The sequence below is a fragment of the Mauremys reevesii genome, linkage group 4 (assembly GCF_016161935.1).
Source record: "Mauremys reevesii isolate NIE-2019 linkage group 4, ASM1616193v1, whole genome shotgun sequence".
In the NCBI taxonomy this organism is placed as follows: Eukaryota; Metazoa; Chordata; order Testudines; family Geoemydidae; genus Mauremys; species Mauremys reevesii.
The window spans coordinates 86,288,565-86,308,967 of record NC_052626.1 but is presented as its reverse complement, the minus strand read 5'-3'; the positions used below and the strand labels follow the sequence as shown (position 1 = coordinate 86,308,967).

Genomic DNA, 20,403 nt, shown 5'->3' with positions numbered 1-20,403 from the left:
TCTGGGACTTGTGGTCTGGAATTAGCACAGTCAAAGAGAGGCTGAAGAGGTGGGGTGGGGGAAGTAATGATACTTTGTGAGGCTAAAGCCTAAAACAGAGGGAAGCATACATATAATCACCAAGATGGGAAGGGAAGGGGACATGTCCCTCAGCTCCCTTCTCACTTCCCTCCTAATTCTGCCATCTCCATGCCAGGGGAGTTAAAAATGAAAAAGCTTCCCCTTTCCCTAAACATGCCCTCCTCCTGCTTAATGGTCCCCCGGATCAAACAATCATCTATCTCTCCCCTTCACCTCCTAGGTCAATTGCTGTTGGCTGGCTCCTGGGCATAACAGACCCCAGGTCTGTAGGGAAGAAGCCTACAGCCCTTCCTCCTCCTCACCTGCTATATAGATTCCTTTCCCCCATGCTCAGGGGACTAGAAAGCACCAGGAGGTGAGAGAAAGATTGGAGGCAGGAGACCCTGGGGATGGAGTGGAGGAGAACGTCAAAGGAAATGGAGGACTAATGAGAAATCTCAGGGAGGGGATATATCTTTTAAAGAGACAGGAAAAAGTCAGCTAGATGCTTTGTGTGCTAATGGGTTAGTGTTAATAAAGGGCTTTGAAGATGAAAAGTGGTATATACGTTATTTTTAAATGATGGGTGAATATTACAACACTGCCCAGTCTTACATATTCAGACATTCTAGAAAGTTTTGCAAAATATGCAGAACTCTTTTCAATAGTTCTAAAGAATTGGCAAACCAGAAGATATTCCACTTCCTATAAAAATCTCCTTTAAATTGACAGAGCTCTCCCAGTCCTATAAAATAAGGTAATTGTTGGGTTTCAGAGTTCTGCATGGATGTATGGGGCAGTACTTAATAGATAAATTAAAGTGCCGCCATTCGAAGAAATGAGAAGATGTCAAGCTAGTAAGAAAAAATATTGCCTGAACTTAGTTAAAGTATGTGAAAGAAATAATTCCTGAAAATACAGAACCTTTGAGATAGATTGAAAACTGAGATGAGTTGATTTTTATTTTGTTAATTAGTTGCATTTTCAGAGTTGTCCACTTTCTACCATAATACCACAGTATTCTTGGTGCTACTTATTATGCTTTCTGTATCTTTCAGCATGTTTCCATCATGACATCCCTGACCCACAGAAGCAATTAAATATAACTTCAAATGTTACCTGACTCTGTGTTCTGAGAACCAGCCTAGCCTGAGAGTGGGAAAGTCTGGGACAAAAATCATTCTGCCTAATCTTTTTGAGCCCTACAATTCCTTCTGTCCTGCAGGGTAAAATCAATTGAACACCATTAAGCTCCTATTAAAAAATACCCACCCTCATTCTGGGACTTGTGGAATGTCACTGATTTCTATTGAGATTGTCTATAGAACAGTAAAAGCAGCAAAGAGTCCTGTGGCACCTTATAGACTAACAGACGTATTGGAGCTTGAGCTTTCGTGGGTGAATACCCACTTCGTCGGATACAAGAACAGTGGCTCTCTACCTTTCCAGAGTACTGTACCCCTTTCAGGAGTCCGATTTGTCTTGCCTACCCCTCAAGTTTTACCGGATTTAAAAACTATTTGCTTACAAAATCAGACATAAAATACAAAAGTGTCACAGAACACTATTACTGAAACATTGCTTACTTTCTCTTTTCTACCATATAATTATAAAATAAATCAATTGGAATATAAATATTATACTTACATTTCATTGTACAGTGTATAGATCAGTATAAACAAGTCATTGTCTATATGAAATTTTAGTTTGTACTGATTTCATAGTGCTTTTTATGCAGCCTGCTGTAAAACTGGGCAACTATCTAGATGAGTTGATGTATCCCCTTGAAAGACATCTGTGTACTCCCACGGGTATGTGTACCCCTGGTTAAGACCCACTGCTATAGAGGGATGGATTGTAACCCTACATACTGTACTAGCCTAGGTAAGGGGTAGAGTAGTAGAAACAGGGCAGGAAACGGTTTCAGCTCCGCGAGTCACAATCTGAGCCCAGCTTCTCATTCATTCCAGGAGGGGTAGTAAAGTGCACCAGTCTTTTTGTTGGCACAGAGCACTTCCTTCTGTGTGCCAGCTCTGCAAGCCCTGGCTGGCATGTTGCTCCACCTGCTCCCTATCCCTGCTCCACACTCCTCACTTACCTGAGTGAGGAAGGGGGAACAATGGGCCCAGAGGATTCAGGGGGCCTGGGGCAAAGCAATTTTGGGGGCCCCTTCCATAAAAAAAAGTTGCAATACTATAGAATACTATATTCTCATGGGGGCCCCTGTGGGGCACGGGGCCTGGGGCAAATTGCCCCACTCGCACCCCCGTCTGGGCAGCCCTGAGGGGGAATAACAACCTGGTAGTGGCTGCTTCTCTTACTACACATCTGTATAGATAGGTGATGTGAATAGCCCATACAAGGCTCCTTATATCTTTTTACTCCCCTGCATAGGTGAACAGCAGGGCTCATGACATACCCCAGAATAAGTACTTGTAGTAACGTGATTCAAGTCGTTTATACCTCTCTGCATCCCAAACAACCAAAAAAGATTACAATATCCTTTTTTTTTATATAAAAGGATAAATAGAGCATTTTATTAACACTTTTTGCAGCAACAAAAGTGACACAGTCCACATGTTTTCATTAAACACAGCAAAAGCTATGGTCACGTTTTACATCACTTTGAGGCACAAAGCAAAATTTTTTTTTCCCTTAAGGTCAAGGTATGATTTGCATTTAAAAAAAGAAGAAGAAGAAACAATCCTCAAGTTGTATATTGCAATAGCAGGGCCTCCAATCACTAGCACAATACAATGAACAGATTAAAAATCCAGAATGGATTGTTACATACAATGATAATCATTTGATTTGAGTTGGGAAATGGATCACCATTGTCATTTTTAGAGCATTAAGAAGCGGTCAAGTGTTGCTAACTTTAATTTGGTTTGGTTTGGTTTTAATCCCAACAATCCCAAATGTCTACAACAAGCTTAATATAAAGGTACTATATAGACTAAAAGATTATGCACTTTATAATGCATTGCACTTATTGCTTGGTACACTAATGTTGCAATTCTTCTTGAGTTATGCTAAGAGAAGACAAGCATAATGAAAGTAGAAGTAATACTCTTCCTAAATCCATCACTAGTTATTTGCCACTTTGGTTTATTGTGAGGATTGTTACTCATATTCAGCATTCATTATAATTCTATTTGACAAATACATTTTTGAATTCAGGGATTTGTAAAATAACAACATTTTCTATAATTACAGTATCTTCAATAAACTTTTATCTATTTATACAACTGTGCCACAGTATGACAAAATAGGAAAACTATCAAGAGAAGAAGGATGATTAAATTATTTTCTGTTTCTTTCATTTAGTTCAAAATATTCTGCAAAACAAATACATCCATTTTGTGTAGGGCTACTTGCTCCTGGTAATTTTTACTTTGGATTATCTGGGCGGGAGGGGCATATATTTTTGTAGGGTATATCTTTTTCTTCTAAAGTGATTTGCAACCAGTATAAAGTAATTTACTATAACTAAAAATACGCTGAAAGTATTTCTTGCAAAGGTTGTTTTACAGTCTGCATGAAAATTCAGATTGAACATTATATGTTGTTTTTATACTGGTTGGTAAATGTAAGGAAGAATGTGACACATACTATAATTTCATTATATTCTGTAAAGAATACAAATAAGAATTTGTGCCTAAACATTGGATATAAAAACACCCAAATAAATTCCTTTATTTATCACAGAGTAGCCTGCAGCATGTAATCACAATAAACATACAGTATGCCTTATTTAGTTCTTTTAGAGCATGATCCAATTCCCATTGAAGAGAACTGTGTCAAACCCTTATAGACGTCTAAGACTAAATCCTTTCTTCTTGAAGAAAGTCCTTATCTTAGATCAAACACACAATCTCTACATTTTACTGAGTAAACGTGTATACTTAACACAATCAGTTTATGATCTCTTCCAATACAGTGTAACAAATATATAAGTGCATTTTTTAAAGATCAAGTAGTTTTGGCTTTCTAAACAGACTATTAGATGTGCCAACTTAGTTGGTTGTTGTGCTTTAATCCTTAATTTTGAGCTTTAGCTCATGTATACTGAAAGTATCTAGTTGCCTCTATAGTTTTGACCAGTAAACCCTTAAAACTCTAATGTTTATAGAATGGATACACCCGAGTGGAGGTGATGACCTATCACAATTCATACAGATTGCACTTTAATGGTAACCTTTTTTTAAAATAGTTAGACCTTCCTGATATGTGTTTACATGTTTATACCACATTCTTTGTGTGCAAACAATCACAATGAATTTAATCACAAACACTACAAAATATATCCAATATTGAGATTTGTTATGAATAATCTTCTCTTTCCCTATGGCTGAATGAGTCTTGGACTTCCTCTTGTACAAATTCTTCTTTCTTCTCCCACCCATTTGGCCAACCACCATTGACCTGGGTCGTAGCACCATAAGACTTAGTGGTACCATAATTTACGTAATTCTGAGTAATGTCCCCTGTCTCTTCATCAAGTTCATCTTCATGAATGAAACCACATTTCTCTTCACTTGTCTGTTCAGGGTCAGCCCAAGGTTGTTTCTCTCCTGAAGCAAATATGCCATAGAATATAACTCCTGCATAATGCACTAAAGCAGCAATAAGGAAGACATACTGCCATTCTTCACGTGTCTGTAAAGAAGAGTATTGCTAAGTCAAAATAGCAGCACAGACTTGATAGCTGTTCTGAACTAAAAGGGCTGATTAAGGCACTGAGGTTGTAATTTTCAAAAGGGCCCAACTCCCTCAAGTTCCTTTGATAATCCTAGTCTAAAAGTTCAATTTGTACAACTACAAGGTATTTCTCTTACTTATTGGCTAACTTCTGTAAAAAATCAATGAAAAGTCACCTCCACCATCATTAATTCGTATGCACAAGTTAATGTGACAAGCTAACCAAAATATCTGACCCAATACTCAGGTCTGTTTTGACTCTCTTACACTGCTGAGTGTAGTGCAAAACAACTGGAAACCAGCATATTTAGTACCATGAGAAATATCACTTTGCCTGAGGAATCCCACCTGCTGGCATCTGAAAGGAAAAGAGTGTTGCTGGTGAGGTCCTGCCACCAACTACCCTAACATACGCTATGGACTGGACTGGCCCCAGTATTGGGGAAATGCAAAACCTTTGTCAAGCACTGCTCAGCTAGACCAAAGAATCTGGACTGTTGTTTCCAGTTCTAGGCCTAAATCTTGGAACCATTGAAAACTATGGGCAAACACCCATTGACATCAAAGAGGATAAGAGAGAGTCCCTATGAAAAATGTTAACCAGTTAATAAAGGAAAACATCACTATATTTCAGAGTATCATGAAACAAATGCACTGCTTCCAATACATTCAGCTTTATTACCGCTTTCCCCAACACTACACTTGTTCTCTCTTCCATGAGTACTGTCAGTCACTAGACCTTTTGGTACTTTACTTTTAGTTATGAAAAGTTTCAAGGACTATTTGACCCAGGAATATTTTTTAAATATTGTTTTTTTAAAAATGTACAAATTCATACTTGAAATAAAATTAATAGCAAGTTTGACACATATCTAAACAATTTAAATACTTGTTTGTGTGCCGGAAGGTGATGTTTTCTTTATGAAGGAACTGATTACTTTAAGAGAGGGTAATACATATCCAAATAAAAACAGTAACAGTCTGGGAAATTCAACAGAGCTGAGGAAGCCAAGGAAGACTTCTGACTGAGGTGGCATACGATGAAGGTTGCTCAGAGATTTCCAGGAAGTCAAAGTGCTGGATGGTTAGTGGATAAAGCCAGAAGTTAAAGGATATGGAAAGTAAGTTTAGGAATGGGTTTTGTCTTTAATACTAGTGGAATTAAACTGCTCGTCTTGAATTTAATGAGAATTATTTGAAAACCACATTACAGCTTACCTTGTGCTTCGTCATTGCTCCAACAATTATAGGGCAAACCATTCCAGACAATGTCCCAACTCCATTAGAAATTCCCATTAAGATGCTGGCATATCTTGGGGCTATATCTAAATGGTTGACATTGAATCCTGCAACACAAATACAAATGTGCATTCCCACCATAGAATGTGTCCATGACTATTTATATAGAGCCATTTTGGGGTGCTTTACAGGAAAATGTGAAGTAAGACTAAAATATATGAGACAGATTTGTGTTTTAAGTTTAAACTGAAAACAGCTTATAAAATTATAACTATTTTTTCCCCAAAAAATCTGTTTAAAAAAAAAAAACTCTGAGGAGGGAAATTGAACCAACAAAATGATAATGCTTTGGGGGAAGTTCTCAGAGAGGGACTTGCAATGTAATTCACACTCCTTTCATGTTGTAAATTACAGATTTTGTGTGTCACTTCCTGTTACATCCTGTGTCACTTCCTCTTCATTTCCTCCACATTTCTCTTCTTGGTCACACAAAGCATCAGAGTAATGGCTGTTCTTGTGTGGGATGGTAAGATAAGATCAATAAAAGGAGACTATTTTAAAAAGATTTCATATTTGTTTGATTTTTAAAAAATTGTGTTTATTTCCTGCAGCTCTAACAAGCAAATTCTTTTCAAATGTAGGCTGCCACTGTTCAAAGAATCTTAGATGGGGGAAAGTGTTTCTAAGAAGTTACAAGATTCTAAAATTCCCCCAAATAAACACCAAAAATATATGAAAACAGAATTTGAATACCAGGATCCCTAGGCATCGGAAAAAAAGATAGATGGTGTAGGGGGGAAAACAGTTTTTAAAAAAGTATAATACATCCTTTCAGGGCACAATTTCTTACAGAAAGTTTGTGGTAAACACTGGATACACTACAAAGTTCTCTTAGTTAGGTATTTTGTTTGTTACTAGGTTTAGAGGTGTTTTACAATGATGGAAGTAAGTTATGTTTCAGAAGGATAGGTCTTGCAGGATTAATGGGTTTTAATGAGTGATTTGAATAAGGAGACAGTAAAGGTTTAACATAAATTACCATGGAGGCTGTTCCAGATATAAGGACTTGTGTGCACAAAAGGAGTTAGGTGCCTAAGTCCCAGTTTTGGGACCACCATGATGCACAAAACTTTTGCTAAAACCCCTATGCCCCTAACTTCAATCAGCACCTATGTTTTTGCAGTAAAAGTTCCCTAGGTACCTATGCTTCTGCTTCAGGGCATGCACACTGCTGCTTCCCTCTAGGTGTCCATTTATCTCTCTCTCTCCTAAGCCCTAGAGTGATTCACAAACAAGGGGAAGATAGTTCAGTCACCTAAATCTCATGAGGTGCCCAATCCCTGTAGGCATGCTCAGAGGACGCCTACTGAACTGGGCCTCAAGCAAACACACACACAACATCCAATGGGGGTGAGGGGAAAGGGGAATTCTCTCATAAGTTTTAACCCAGTGGCTAAGGTACTCAGCTGGGAGATGGACGACAACCACGCTAAAGCCCTCCAATGGCTAAGAAGGGATTTGCTTTCTCTCCAGTGAGTGTTTTAAACACTGAGCTATGAGTCTGATATGGGAACTCCTTAGTCTCCTGTTGAACCTGTTCCATCATGGATAAATAATTAAAGACATTAAAATAGGGGGGACTGGATCCTGGGTCTCCCACATGAGTGCTTTAGCCACTATAGCAAGCTACAGAATGCTCACTCTCTCTCTCTGTCTCTCTCTCTTGGCGCAGAAAGAGCGAGAGCACAAATGTGAGAATGACACTATAGCTTGGTGGTTAAAGCATTCAGCTGGGAGATGAGAGATCCAGTTCCTGTGCTCCAGTGACTCTTTAATTATTTATTGAGGGTTCAACAGCAGAGACTGAGGGAGCACACCAAAATATCCCATAGCCCAATGTTTAGAGCACTCACACGAGAGAGCCCCATTTAAATCCCTTTTCCTGCTGAAGTGGATGGGAGACTTAAACCAGGGGTCTCCCCCATCCCAGGTGAATACTTTAGCCATTGGGTTCAAAGTTATGAGGGAGCTGCTGCTCCTCTCCCCTTCGCACCCCAGCCTCTTACTAAAACAGTGTAAGCGCCTAACTGCAAGAGAAGGTTCACAGCTGAGAATTGCTAGCAGAGATAGGTTCCTATCTCCAAGACAGGGGCAGGACTTAGCACACACCCCTGTCATCATCATCTCCCATTGGGTAGCTTAGGCAAAAGCTTGCTGGCTTTTGTGAATTGCAGTCTAAGGTGCCTATGTCCACCAATTCATTGTATAGGAACTTAGGTGTCAAACTCAAGCTTTGTGAATTGCAGTGATTTTCTAAGCATCTAAAAGTTACGCATTGTAATGCTGAGTGTCACAATGCCTCACTCCATTTGTGCCTCCATGGGAGAGGTTGCAAAGATGACAGTGGGAAAATGAGGCAAAGGCAGATGACCCCGGTAATGCCAAGTGCACGAGAAGGGAAGTATGAGTGCTGAGATGTAGGCAGGAATGGAGTTGTGCAGAACCTTAAAACAGAGAAAGCAGCTTCTGAATATGCACTACATCAAGAAAACAATAACCAAATTTATTATTTTGTAATACACAGTAGAAACAACATGTAAAACTCAACCTAGATTGTTAGAAGGCAGATTCCAAAGCAGAATTTACAGTAATATATTTGCATTTATCCACGTGCAGGCTATATGGGGGCAGGGAATGGAAATACTTGAGCAAATATAATATACAAGATGTCGTATTCATTGTTCTTTTCTCTGAAAATGATAATAAATAACACCAGGCTGAATCCTGAGGTTCTTACTCAATTTAATGTCACGGAGTGAAAACTGAGTGAGGATCTCATGTTTTTCTTGAGATGAAATAACTTCCCCCTATTAGCAGAAATGGTATCTTACCGGATATGGCGAATCCACTGAAGCCCACAGCGAGTACTAAGAATGAAATAGCCATTCCTTTACTATGAGAATACCCCACCACCAGAAGAAGAGTTGCTTCCATACCAAAACCTCGGGAAATAATATAAGGAAACACACATCAGCTTTAACTGCCTATTAAAAACTGCAAGCAGTAAGGTACCAGACCTGGTATTCATTTAGGATAAACAGTGAAAAAACATTATTCTTTAAATTTCATTATTTTAGAAATGCCTATTAATTAGAATTAAAATTATACAACTCTTTCCCCCAAGAAAGCACACACTTTTGCAATGTCAAATAACCTCTTTGTTCAGTGTTTGCATACCAGCTTTTGTATGTCTCTGTATGTCTCTTTTCATAGTGATCCAAATGCAGCACCTCCATTATGCAGCTGAAATTTGGCTATCTATATTAAAGGCTGAAGTGCTGCATAGGTCCTAATTGTGAATTTCATCCTCAAACTGAAGGAGCCTCACTGTAAGAGTTATATTCTCTTCTCATATGTCCAGTCACTAGAAATTGAGACTATGAGTAATGCAAAGAGCATATAACAACTTTTCAAAGGAACGCAGACGTATACAGTAGATGGCTAAAAATTACACATACTTGGACAATTTTCCCCCCTAGTTAATTATTCATTTAGACTCTGTCTGCAATTGTGGAGGTCAATAATGTGATAGTGTATTTATTTGTATGTATTCAGCTATTTGAATAATGTTGTTTGGTGCACACTGAATTGTTGGGAAGCCCTATACCTTAATCTACTGTGATTAACTTCAAATAGCTCTAAGAAGTTTTAGACTAGAATTCTGCCTATTTCCCATTTCATACATTGTGTGAACTTTTCTTTTCTAACTTTCCCTATTAAAGCCACTGCTTTGTAATCTTTTTGTAATGGCTACCACATGTCTACACCAGAAGGGGTTGAATTTCAGTGAGGAGAAACTGGACAGACAGGAGGAAATAAAACAAGCATTTGCAAGGGAAAGACATGTATGAAACCTTCATCCTAGCGTGGCCACTACCATTCCTTCAGTAAAATTCTGTGTGCCCCAAAGGCCACGAAGAAAAAAGAGGGAGGATCAAGGAGTGGCAAAGGAGCCTGAGAAAGAAACTCTACTGGGCATCTTGTGCCAGATTTTCAGAGGTATTTGGTGCCTACAGATGTGGATAGGCCTGATAGGATTTCAAAAGCTCCTAAGCAGGTTAGTCACCAAATCCCCCTTGATTTCAATGACACTTGGGTACTTAACCGCCTCAGACATTTTTGAAAATCTCACTAGGCACTAACTGCACCTTTAAATATCTAACTGTCCCCTTGTCCCTCCTCATAATTTCTCCGGTGAGTGAAATATGAAGGAATAAGTGGACAACTTTATATCTCTGCTTGGAGGTCACCTTCACTTAGTAACCACGTTTGTTTAATAGCCACATCTTTATCACACAAGTAAAAGGTGAAAGTAATAATTAATATAGCCATGGCTCCTACATGAACATATGCAATTTATTTATGGGCTATATTCTAAATCACATACAAGGTATATGGGAAACTTCTACATAAGGTAGAGTGACTTACCTCCACAATTCATTATCTTTCTCACGGTAGTGGTTGAAAGAATTTGCCTGCTTCTTAGGAAATCTGCAATCTGTCCCCCGATAGGCACAATAATGGTCATCACTAAATGCGGCACAGCAGATAACATACCCACCTAAAATAATGACAAATGGGAAGTGTTGGCACCATAATAAAATATTGATTTATAATTTTCTGAAGCATCAGGCAATCAACAACTACTTAATTGATTCTCTACAAGTTCAGGGTAGGTGTTTAAAGCAGGCATCTTGATTTATTTTATTAAATGACTGGAATGTGACAATGTGCATGATTGTAACTTGCCATTTTCTTTTCTAAAGGATAGCCAAGACAAACTGGGAATCATGCACAGAACTCTAAGTACTAAACATTACAGGATACAGATCAATAGGTAAATTAAATCAGGGGTTTCAGAACTAAAAAACATCAAGAAGCAAAGACGTCCTGGATCTACATTCCTTGAACTTTCAAACTCCTGTTGAGAGTAATGGAACTTTGTAATGTACAAGGAATTGAGGATCAGGCGCAGAATACTCCATGTTTAGAAATCATATGTAAGCTACACACAAATGACACACTCAGATGTAAATCAGTGGTATTTTTCTGACAATTGGCTCCATACACACACTAAACTTGACAGAAAATCCTTCACTGAAAACACATAATAAATTATGTATGCCGAGGATAATATTAAAAATGAAGTTATGTCAGGGAACAGCATTTCTGTGGTTCCTTTTACAAAATGCACTATGATCGAAGGCAGAAAATGATCTCCTTTTTCCATCTTAAGTGTGAAAATCTGTATTTTGCTGTAGTTTACAAGATAGAAGTCTAATCAGATGGCCAGATTCAGCCCTGATGAAAGCAGGTGTTACTCCAATTTAGTCAGATATTTAGAATAGGAAGTAGCTGCAGTATTTCAGGTACCACTATAGGATACTGTAGGTAAATGTTGGCTTTTCAGTTGCAACCACTGTCCGTAAACAAACTCCATTTGAGGGAGCTAAAATATTGGTCCTCGTGCCAAAAATATTTTTCTAGGTTTACAATAGGTGGACCATTGTTTGAATATCTAGCTCTTAAAATAATTTTTGGAGATGAAATGTTTAGACTAACTCTATATGAAATGACCATTCTAATCATATGCCCAAGAGAAGAGGTTTCTTTAGAAACATAACCTAAAAAAAAGTTCTTAGAATACCCCCAGATAGACTAATTTCCTTAACCCAGAACATTGAACAGTACATAGTTTCACATGAAGACTAACATTTAAATTTCCAGATTAATTTATCTGCTGTACTAGAACAAGTAAAACATGATAAGCAGCCATGTTGCTTGTTCATCAGTGAATGGAAATGGGCACAATGGATTTTAACTAGAACTTCTAATATTGCTTCTTCTGTGAAAAAGTTAGAAGCAGTGTTAAATTCCCATAGACCATTCACACTTTTCTCTGAAGCTGCAATATTGTATAATGTATATTAAGGAAGGGGTGGAATCAAAACCAGTTTTTGGAGGTGGGAAGAGAGGTGATCAGAATCCAATCCTGGATCTGGACCTAATTTCACCATTGGTCCCTTTTTCTGTATGATGGCTAAACCCAAAACTCAATCTGAACTTTGAGAGAGGTTTTTAAGGTCAGGCTTGACAAAGCCCTGGCTGGGATGATTTAGTTGGGGATTGGTCCTGCTTTGAGCAGGGGGTTGGACTAGATGACCTCCTGAGGTCCCTTCCAACCCTGATATTCTATGATTCTATGAGAGTGAGTGATGCAGAATTCAGATATGAATTTTGCAGCTCATGCCCATCTCTGACTTCTGAATGCCATAACATAATTGTGATTGTATCCTATAATACTGTAACAATTCTGTGGCTTCCTAGAGTTTTCTGGTTGTCAACATGCTGCACACCATAGACACTTGACCCTTCATTGTAACAACATGGATAGAGTTTAGATCTTCCTGCACCAAAACCTCAGGCCCCTACCACTTGAGCTAAGAAAAAATTCTGTTCACTCTTTGCAGCATAGGACCTAAGACACACAGGTGATAAATTATTATTCCATCTATCTAATGTGCAAATCAAGGGCCTGATCTGCTCACTGAATTCCATGGAAAGACTGCTTTGGATCAGTCCTTACTGGTCAGATTGTGCCACTGACCCATGCAAGGGGTGATACATAACTCCATCAACCTCAAGGAGAATGGGAGGTGCAATTCCTGGCCGATGCCCCAGTGCATAGGGGACTGTGCAAGCTGCACCATTTTTTTTATTATTTATTTTTTGGATGATGCAGCTTGCTGTCCCCATTATTACTAGACCAGTGCAGTGAGGTGGAAGCAGATGGTCCTACTTTCCCCCCAACTTTCCCCACAGTCTTGGGGGCACCATGCTCTCCAGGGGGTACACTGACAGACTGCAGTTGTGATGGGCCTTTGTGCAGTCTACATGGCAGAGGTATTTTGTATGCTCCACCCCAAACACCAGTGCAAAGTCCTGTTCCAATATGGCTCCAGACAGATCACTATAAACTATTTCCTCTTAAAAAAAATTTAGTGAGTGCACTATGTGTAAATTTAAGCCTAATCAAAAGGATACAATCCCTTTTCAGTTTTGTCACTTCACTCACATATGCTGGTACATAAAAGGAATGGTGACTTTCTGCACTGGAGAGGAGCTTCAAGAATTATAAAACACAGGGAAATACGTGCATTACAATTTTCCCTCTCTAGGTAAATATCTACAAACATGATTCTTCAGTTATTGCTACTCAAAATATATGATGTTACATTATGATTAAATACCTTGCTTATTTCAAACCCAAACACCTCTTCAAAGTAAGCAGGCTGACTAATAAGCAGCAAATAAAAAGTCCAGCTTCTACAGAAGTTTGCAACAATTATTGCATAGACAGGCATAGAAGTAAAAAATTTTTTCCATGGAGTCTTGTATTTCTGAAATGTGGAAAGAAAAGCCCAGTTAATATTTTCTTGGTTAATGATTATTAAGCTTCCCTTATCATGCATGCTATTTTAGCCACTGTTCAAGGGAACTGCTGCTTAACTTGACATGAGTAGTTCCATTGGCTTTAATGTTTATAAAGTAAAATATATGCATAAGTATGTGGAGGATCAAAGACTTAGCATAGAAACCTGAGTAAATGGTGTCTACAATAGTATTCAGTGAAGCAACTCAAATTTACTCAATACTGTCATTCATTTCCATTCTTCTTGTACAAATACTATGTAAAAATCTCATTCAATCTACGCAAGTATGATTAGAACCAGTCATAAGTAATATAGCAATGTCAGGTAGTAATGCTATCATTAAGGGCAGTTGGCTTTTCCATTGTAAACTTTGGGGCACAGTTTCTCCTCCCTTGGCTTTCACACCTCAGCTGCTGGAACAGGGCCCCATCCTCCCTGATTGATCTAACCTCGTTATCTCTAGCTTGCTTCTTGCTTGCTTATATATACACACCTGTCCCTGGAAATTTCCACTTCTAGCATCCGAAGAAGTGGGTATTCACCCACGAAAGCTCATGCTGCAAAACTTCTGTTAGTCTATAAGGTGCCACAGGATTCTTTGCTGCTTTGGGACATATGTTCAGCTGGTGTAAATCAGCATAGCTCCAGTGACGTCACCAGCTGAGAATCTAGCTCTGTATTTTGAACCCTATTTAAATTGCCTGTATAGTTTCATTATGACATTCTGGAAATTTATTTAAACAAAGTCACAGCTGAAGCACCATTTTGTTCTAGTTTTTTAAAATAATACATTTTGACCAATGTAGGCTGATGGACGAGGGGGATGGGAAAGAATTTAGAATTGCTGAAAGTTTACAGATTTCAACACTGCAACCCTACAGCATCCCACACCCAGATCCACAAAGGTATTTAGGAACCTTAACTCCAGACTTAGGCACCTAAATCCCAATATTAGGCAACGCTGTGATCCACCAAACTCCTGCTTCACTGCTGCCAAACTCTGTAGGTACCTAAACTCACTCAGAACCTAAGTTTTCAGTGTAAAAGTTCCCTCAGCACTTAAGTTTCTGCCTCTGGGTATGAGCACTGCCACCTCACTCTAGGCTTTCAAACGCCTATCTCCTAGCTAAGTCCCAAAATGATCCAGGACCTAGGGGAAGATAGGCAGAGGAACCCCTGTCTCACTCTTGGGACCCAATCTAGCTGGCATGCTCAGTGACTACCTACCAAATTGGGTCCCATTCAAAATCTGTCAAGTGGTCCCCACCTTATGACATTTAGCTCAGTGGCTAGAGCACTCAGCTAGGGATGTTAGAGACTTAGATTCTATTCTGCCTCCACCATTGTCTGAGGAAGAGGAAACAATTTAAAGAGGGTTCTCCACACATCTCTCAGGAGAGTGCTGTAACCACCAGGTTAGGGGGAATTCTGATATAGGGCTCTTTCAATTTCTGCAGAGATTACTACCCAGAGCCCCCAGCAAGATTTGAACCTTCCACCTCTGCATTCCAAGACCACAACTCTAACCTCTTGAACTACAGAGCTTTGCCTGTTGCAGTAATTCCACTTTGGATAAAGACTTAAATAGTCACTGGGCCAGAGAGACAGAATGACTCTATAGCCTGATGGTTAGGGCACACACCTGCTCCAATAGCTCTTTAATTAGTTAAACACAGTGGAGCACCTTCAACAGGAGGTCCTGTTCCTCCCTCAGGCAGAGGGGGGAATTGAGCCTTGGTTTCCTATGTCCCAGGGGAGTGCTCTAATAATTGGATTAAAGGTAGGTGGCACCAAAACAACTTCCTCCTCCTGCTATAGTATGTGGAATGAATAGGTAGGTACCTAACTCATTCTTACAAGAAACAATTTAGGCATCTAATTCTTGCCAGGGTTTAGGACACACCCCTCCCCTCAGCATCTCCCATTGGTTAATCTAGGTGACACCCTACCTAGTATGTTGGCTTTTGTGGATCATATGCTTAAGTGACTGTCTCTCCGCATGCATTGTATAAGGTGTCTAGGCACACAGTTCAGGCTTTGTGGATCACATGGTTGTTCCTGTGATTTTTCTAGGCATTGTGATGCTCACTATCATAACATTTAAGTCCTTTTGTTGATCCAGGACCCAGTGACTTGACTGGAGCTCCACATTGGCCCAGGTTTCTTCCTGTCTGTGTTGAGCCAACTGCAGAATCTGTCTGTATAGGAGTATATGGAAATTACTTCAAAGGGTGCAGCTGAGGGTAGGATTAGGTCCATTAGGTCTTGAAAACTGGCATGGTTCCAAACGAAAGTGGTGAAATTCACTCTAATACACAGAGTATGTGCAATGCCCTGTGCACCTATTAAGTTCCACTTACAATCCTTAGACAGGGTTAAGTGAGACTTAATTGGTGAGGAAGGCCTGGTGAATGCCCTGGGAAGAATGTCATACTGCACATATCAAAAGAAATTAAGCCATTAATACAGACTAATCACTTCCAAATATAATTTTGAATCTAGTTTGAATAATTAAAGTACAAATAAATGAAACAGGAAATCTCCAACCCAAACCTGAGCAGAATATACTGACTTCTCTTTAAATAATATTTGCACAAGCCTTAGATATTGTGTTTAGAATTTCAACCTGGAGCAAATTTCTCTCATCAAGCATGGGATTTTCAAAAGCACCTATGTCATTGAGAAGCACAAGTACCACTGAATTTTCAACTGGATACTACAGCTGTCAACAGTGGATCAAAGCTCAAAGGTCTTGATCATGGGAAAAGTGGCCTAAGCCTGTGCTCAATCAAGAGCAAATGGTCTGACCCCATTAGAAAACACTATAAGGAGAGATCTCTGGGAATCAGTGATAAAGGAAGGGAGGATGAGGAGGAAGGTAGGCTGGGTAATAGAGGAGACTAGAAAGCTAAGAAACAAATAGCAAAATCTGATTTTCTTTATTTAGCATTTGTAAAGCTATTTCTTTAAACCTTTTTAGAAATGAAAGGAATGGAAAAGTGCTCATTTTGCATAGCAGGTTTACTTAATGGCTGTTAGAAATGTCTCCATTTCATACCAGACTTCATAGGGTTCTCTGAGATGTAAACCTGTATAGGACAATGTCAAATTACACAGGGCCCAAAGGGCTGTTCATTGAAAGTGTGTTTATTATAACTGGGAAAGAGACTTCAGTAGAATCAGGAGGACTTCTTCTTGAAATGAACCTTAGGTAATGAAGTTACAATTGTTTCTCAAAGCTGTAGCAAGGTGAGAACTACTATCCCCCTCCATCTCTGCAGTTAAGCTATATACTATGATTTAAAAACAATAGTTGGAGGCACAGAATTGTGAGAGCTTCTCTCGGTTCAATACATAAGCTTTCAGACAAATTGAACTTAGACCAGATGGTCATGCAACCCTATCTGAGTCTACTTCTCAGAATCTCACTGTGTAGCCTAATTTCTCCTCTACTTCAGCTGTTCCTCGTTTTAACAGTCAAATGGTTGGGAAGGGATAGAATGGGAAGGAAACAGAAACACTGTCATCTGCTCTAGACCTATAGAAACCTCATTAAGAGCCCAACAACCCCCAGAGTTTTCACATGTGGTGAGGCATTAGATCTGGAGAGGAGTGTGAGGGAGAAACACTCACTCCACAGTATGCTCCTGCTTTCTCTGAAATATCAGGAAAACTCCACAGAGACAATGTCTGATTAGGAGTTAATGCTGCTCCAAAGAGGATTAGCACCTTCAAGGTCCCTTCTATGGCAGCTATTCTGCACCTGTGAGGGAGACAGCATGGATCCTAAAGGAATATCCTCAAAATCACTCCTAGTATAGGCCACTTTTAAACACTGATTTAAAAAAAAGAACTGAAAAATGCAACGGATTAACTGAACATCAGTGATTCCACAGCATGGTATTTGTTGTATTATTGTGAAAAAACAAACTCATTGGACATAAATTAGGCTATGCACCTGATATCTGTACATAGCAAGGATTGGATTGAGGTAGGGAGGGGGATGATGCAGAGGGAGCAGAAAGATGCTTTGGGAAGCTAGCAAAGAAGTGAAGGAAGCTGCAAAGGGGGATAATTGGGGGATGGTAGCTAAAGGAATGGAAGCTTCATGAGATTTGCCAACTATGTGAAAAAGTTAGCTCAAACCCTTTTCATTTGGCATAGGCCACTTTTCTGATGATCTTGAGCTTTGATCCACTGTCACCCTTATACAGAGCAGTCCTTTACTCCATTGTAGTCCCATTAAAAGGAGGGAAGAGTTAGGCCTTGTATGCTTTATGTAATAGCACGAGCCATACAGACATTTCTGATGGAATTTGTTTTCTGGAGAGTTGAATTGTTTAGAATAAGTACATCTATTTTGAGTGGAGTTAACTCCAATTGTTTCTTTTACCCTTTTCCTCTCCACCCAAAAACCATGCTATAATCCGATGCCACTGTATGTAAGGATAGAAATATATATAGGTTCTTACTTCCATTGCACCTAGGAGGTTGGCACTCTCTCCAATGCTCTCCTCTATGTATTTGCGCTCTTCGTCTGTGATCGTTGGGTGCTTTGCAGGACTCTCATATGACACCAAAAGCCAAAACATATACCAGACCATCCCAAAGCTCCCTGTTGAAAATGTAAAAGGAAGAAGGACCTTGAAAGGAAATACAAGCACACTAAAACAACCAATGAGGAAAAATACTGGCATATTTCATTTCAATGGCATTTGAGGTTGCCTTCTTTACAGTGTCGTTCTCACAAAGACCAGATACCACAAACACTTCCTATTGGTGAGAAATGTTTGCCGGGTTGGGCCCATAGTGAGTCTGTCATTTCATTTCCAGAATGACTATAAATGGAGAATCACTGAATCCTGAATAGCCACTGGTACATTTCAGTTTATGGAAACAGCTTCAGAGTTACATTCAACCCAGAGTGAAATTTCATTTCTACGTATCCTGTGTCACTGTTAGTAATTCACTACACTAACATTTTACCTGAAAAATAGAATATTGTGGCACTGTTTCCACCACATTTCTGTGTCATTTTGAGTGAACTTATTCTCTGTTCGTACCAACGCTGAAATGGGTTTTAAAAATGTCTAGTCTAAGTAACAGCTCTTATGTGAAATTTTCTGGATTCTGTTGGTGTGATACACTAGGAGGCATATGAAATGAATGGTGTTAATTAGAGCAGTGTGGGTATTCTGTATTTTTTTCCTGTGATTAGTTTGGTTAATTATGAATACCTCCTTATGGTATAATATTCTGGCTAAAATTCATTTTAAATTAAAGAAATAAACCCTTAGGACTAAATTCAACCCATACCTTACAATCCAAGTTTTCAGTGGGGTTATGCAGAGTGTATGTTTATGTATATAATATAAAATTTTACCATTATGCTTTGGCCTTTCTTCTGACTTACGAATTTCTAATATAGCACTAAAAATTATAGCCACTTTGAGACATCTAATCCAGTTCTCTGCATTATTGCAGGGCAGTTTTCAAACTTCCTCAAAATCTTTCCCAATAGTTCAGACCTATTCTCACTCTTTATGGGATCTTTCTCTACTTCATGCAAGTTTTACACTGAATAATTAACTCCATTGGCCAGATACTCCACTGGTATAAATCAGTGTAGCTTAATTAATTTATGCCATCTGAGGATCTGCCAATCAATCTCAGTTCAGCTACTCTTGATTTACACTGATGAGAAAGAGGCATCATGAATTGGTGATCCTACATTTCCTATTTAGTTTGTACCATAACAGTAATTCTCGCTTTCATTCAGCTGAAATGTCTCCTGTTTAATACCCCATTGCTTCTTATTCTAATTATACAATTCATTCACATTTTCCCTTTCTCCAACACCTATTTCTCTAGGCTATATGTTTAGATTCAAACTTTAGTCTTCCTTTATTAACATAGGATGAAAATAATGAAGCCGTTAACAGTACAGACTAGATTCGTGTAGTAATGGTGGGATGTAAACAAAAACTACCATACCATACACATAAAACACAGAAGACCATCCAGTATATTGCACTAGAATCCCAGCTAAAGGCATTGCAATAACAGCTCCTGCATAGGAACCTATAAAACAAGAGAGACATGATTGAAAATGGAAATACATTTTCTATGGGACTATTTAATGCAGTTGGGGTAGGAGGGGAGAAAATAAGAGGACAATATTAAAGGGTGTCTTACCACAAAAAGAAGTGGTTACTAGCCTACTTCTTTCTAAAGGAGGGGCCCACTTGCTCCATATCCCATGGCAGGCAGGATAAGTGACACCCTGTGGAGTGGGCATTCCACAAGTTAACATGTGCTGATCAATTAGTCAATTAGTATTGTTTATGCATTTATATCTGTTTAAAACTAATATAAAGAAAATGATGATCTAATAATTATACTAGCATTTCTATAGCACTGCATAGGCACAATCCAACTCCCATTTTACAATGGAAAAACTCCCAGGGATTTGAATGGAAATTAGATCAAGCCCTATATATTTACTACACCATATGTAATTTAATAACTTGTTAATATTCACAGTGCCTCTGTGAAAAAGGTGGTTACAATAATTATAGGTGGGGATAGTAGGCACAGAGGTGAAGTGACATGCCCAAGGTCACCCTTCACATCCATGGCAGAGCCAGCATTTGAACTCAGGACCTCCTGACTTCTCCTAAACCCAGGTTTCTTCCCATAGACCATACTTGAGCAATCCTAAGTTCTAGCAACCAGTAATATAATTGAAAAGTACAATGACATAGAAGCTAAAAATCAGCCACTTTCCCGTCACCCTGACCCTAGAAAACAAAAGCAGTGTGATTCTGGGAGACTAGCAAATATTGCAAGTGAAGTCTTTCTCAATGTCTTTGCTGTAATAAGTCTTTAAGCAGATATGAAAAAGGAAAGC

At 39.0% G+C, this 20,403-nt stretch overlaps 1 protein-coding gene across 1 annotated transcript in view; it reads right to left on the bottom strand.

The window, feature by feature from the left end:
- Positions 1–4,301: 4,301 nt before the first annotated feature.
- The window catches only part of SLC17A6 (solute carrier family 17 member 6), a 48,050-nt gene continuing 31,948 nt past the window's right edge, over positions 4,302–20,403 (bottom strand). Inside the window, exons 5-12 of the mRNA XM_039538982.1 lie at positions 19,689–19,776; positions 19,488–19,574; positions 17,966–18,108; positions 13,311–13,460; positions 10,489–10,621; positions 8,892–9,002; positions 5,980–6,107; positions 4,302–4,719 (exon numbers count right to left, since the gene is read on the bottom strand). Coding sequence (XP_039394916.1) covers positions 4,384–4,719; positions 5,980–6,107; positions 8,892–9,002; positions 10,489–10,621; positions 13,311–13,460; positions 17,966–18,108; positions 19,488–19,574; positions 19,689–19,776 — 1,176 coding nt within the window. The 3' untranslated portion in view covers positions 4,302–4,383. The remainder of the gene's footprint in view (positions 4,720–5,979; positions 6,108–8,891; positions 9,003–10,488; positions 10,622–13,310; positions 13,461–17,965; positions 18,109–19,487; positions 19,575–19,688; positions 19,777–20,403) is intronic.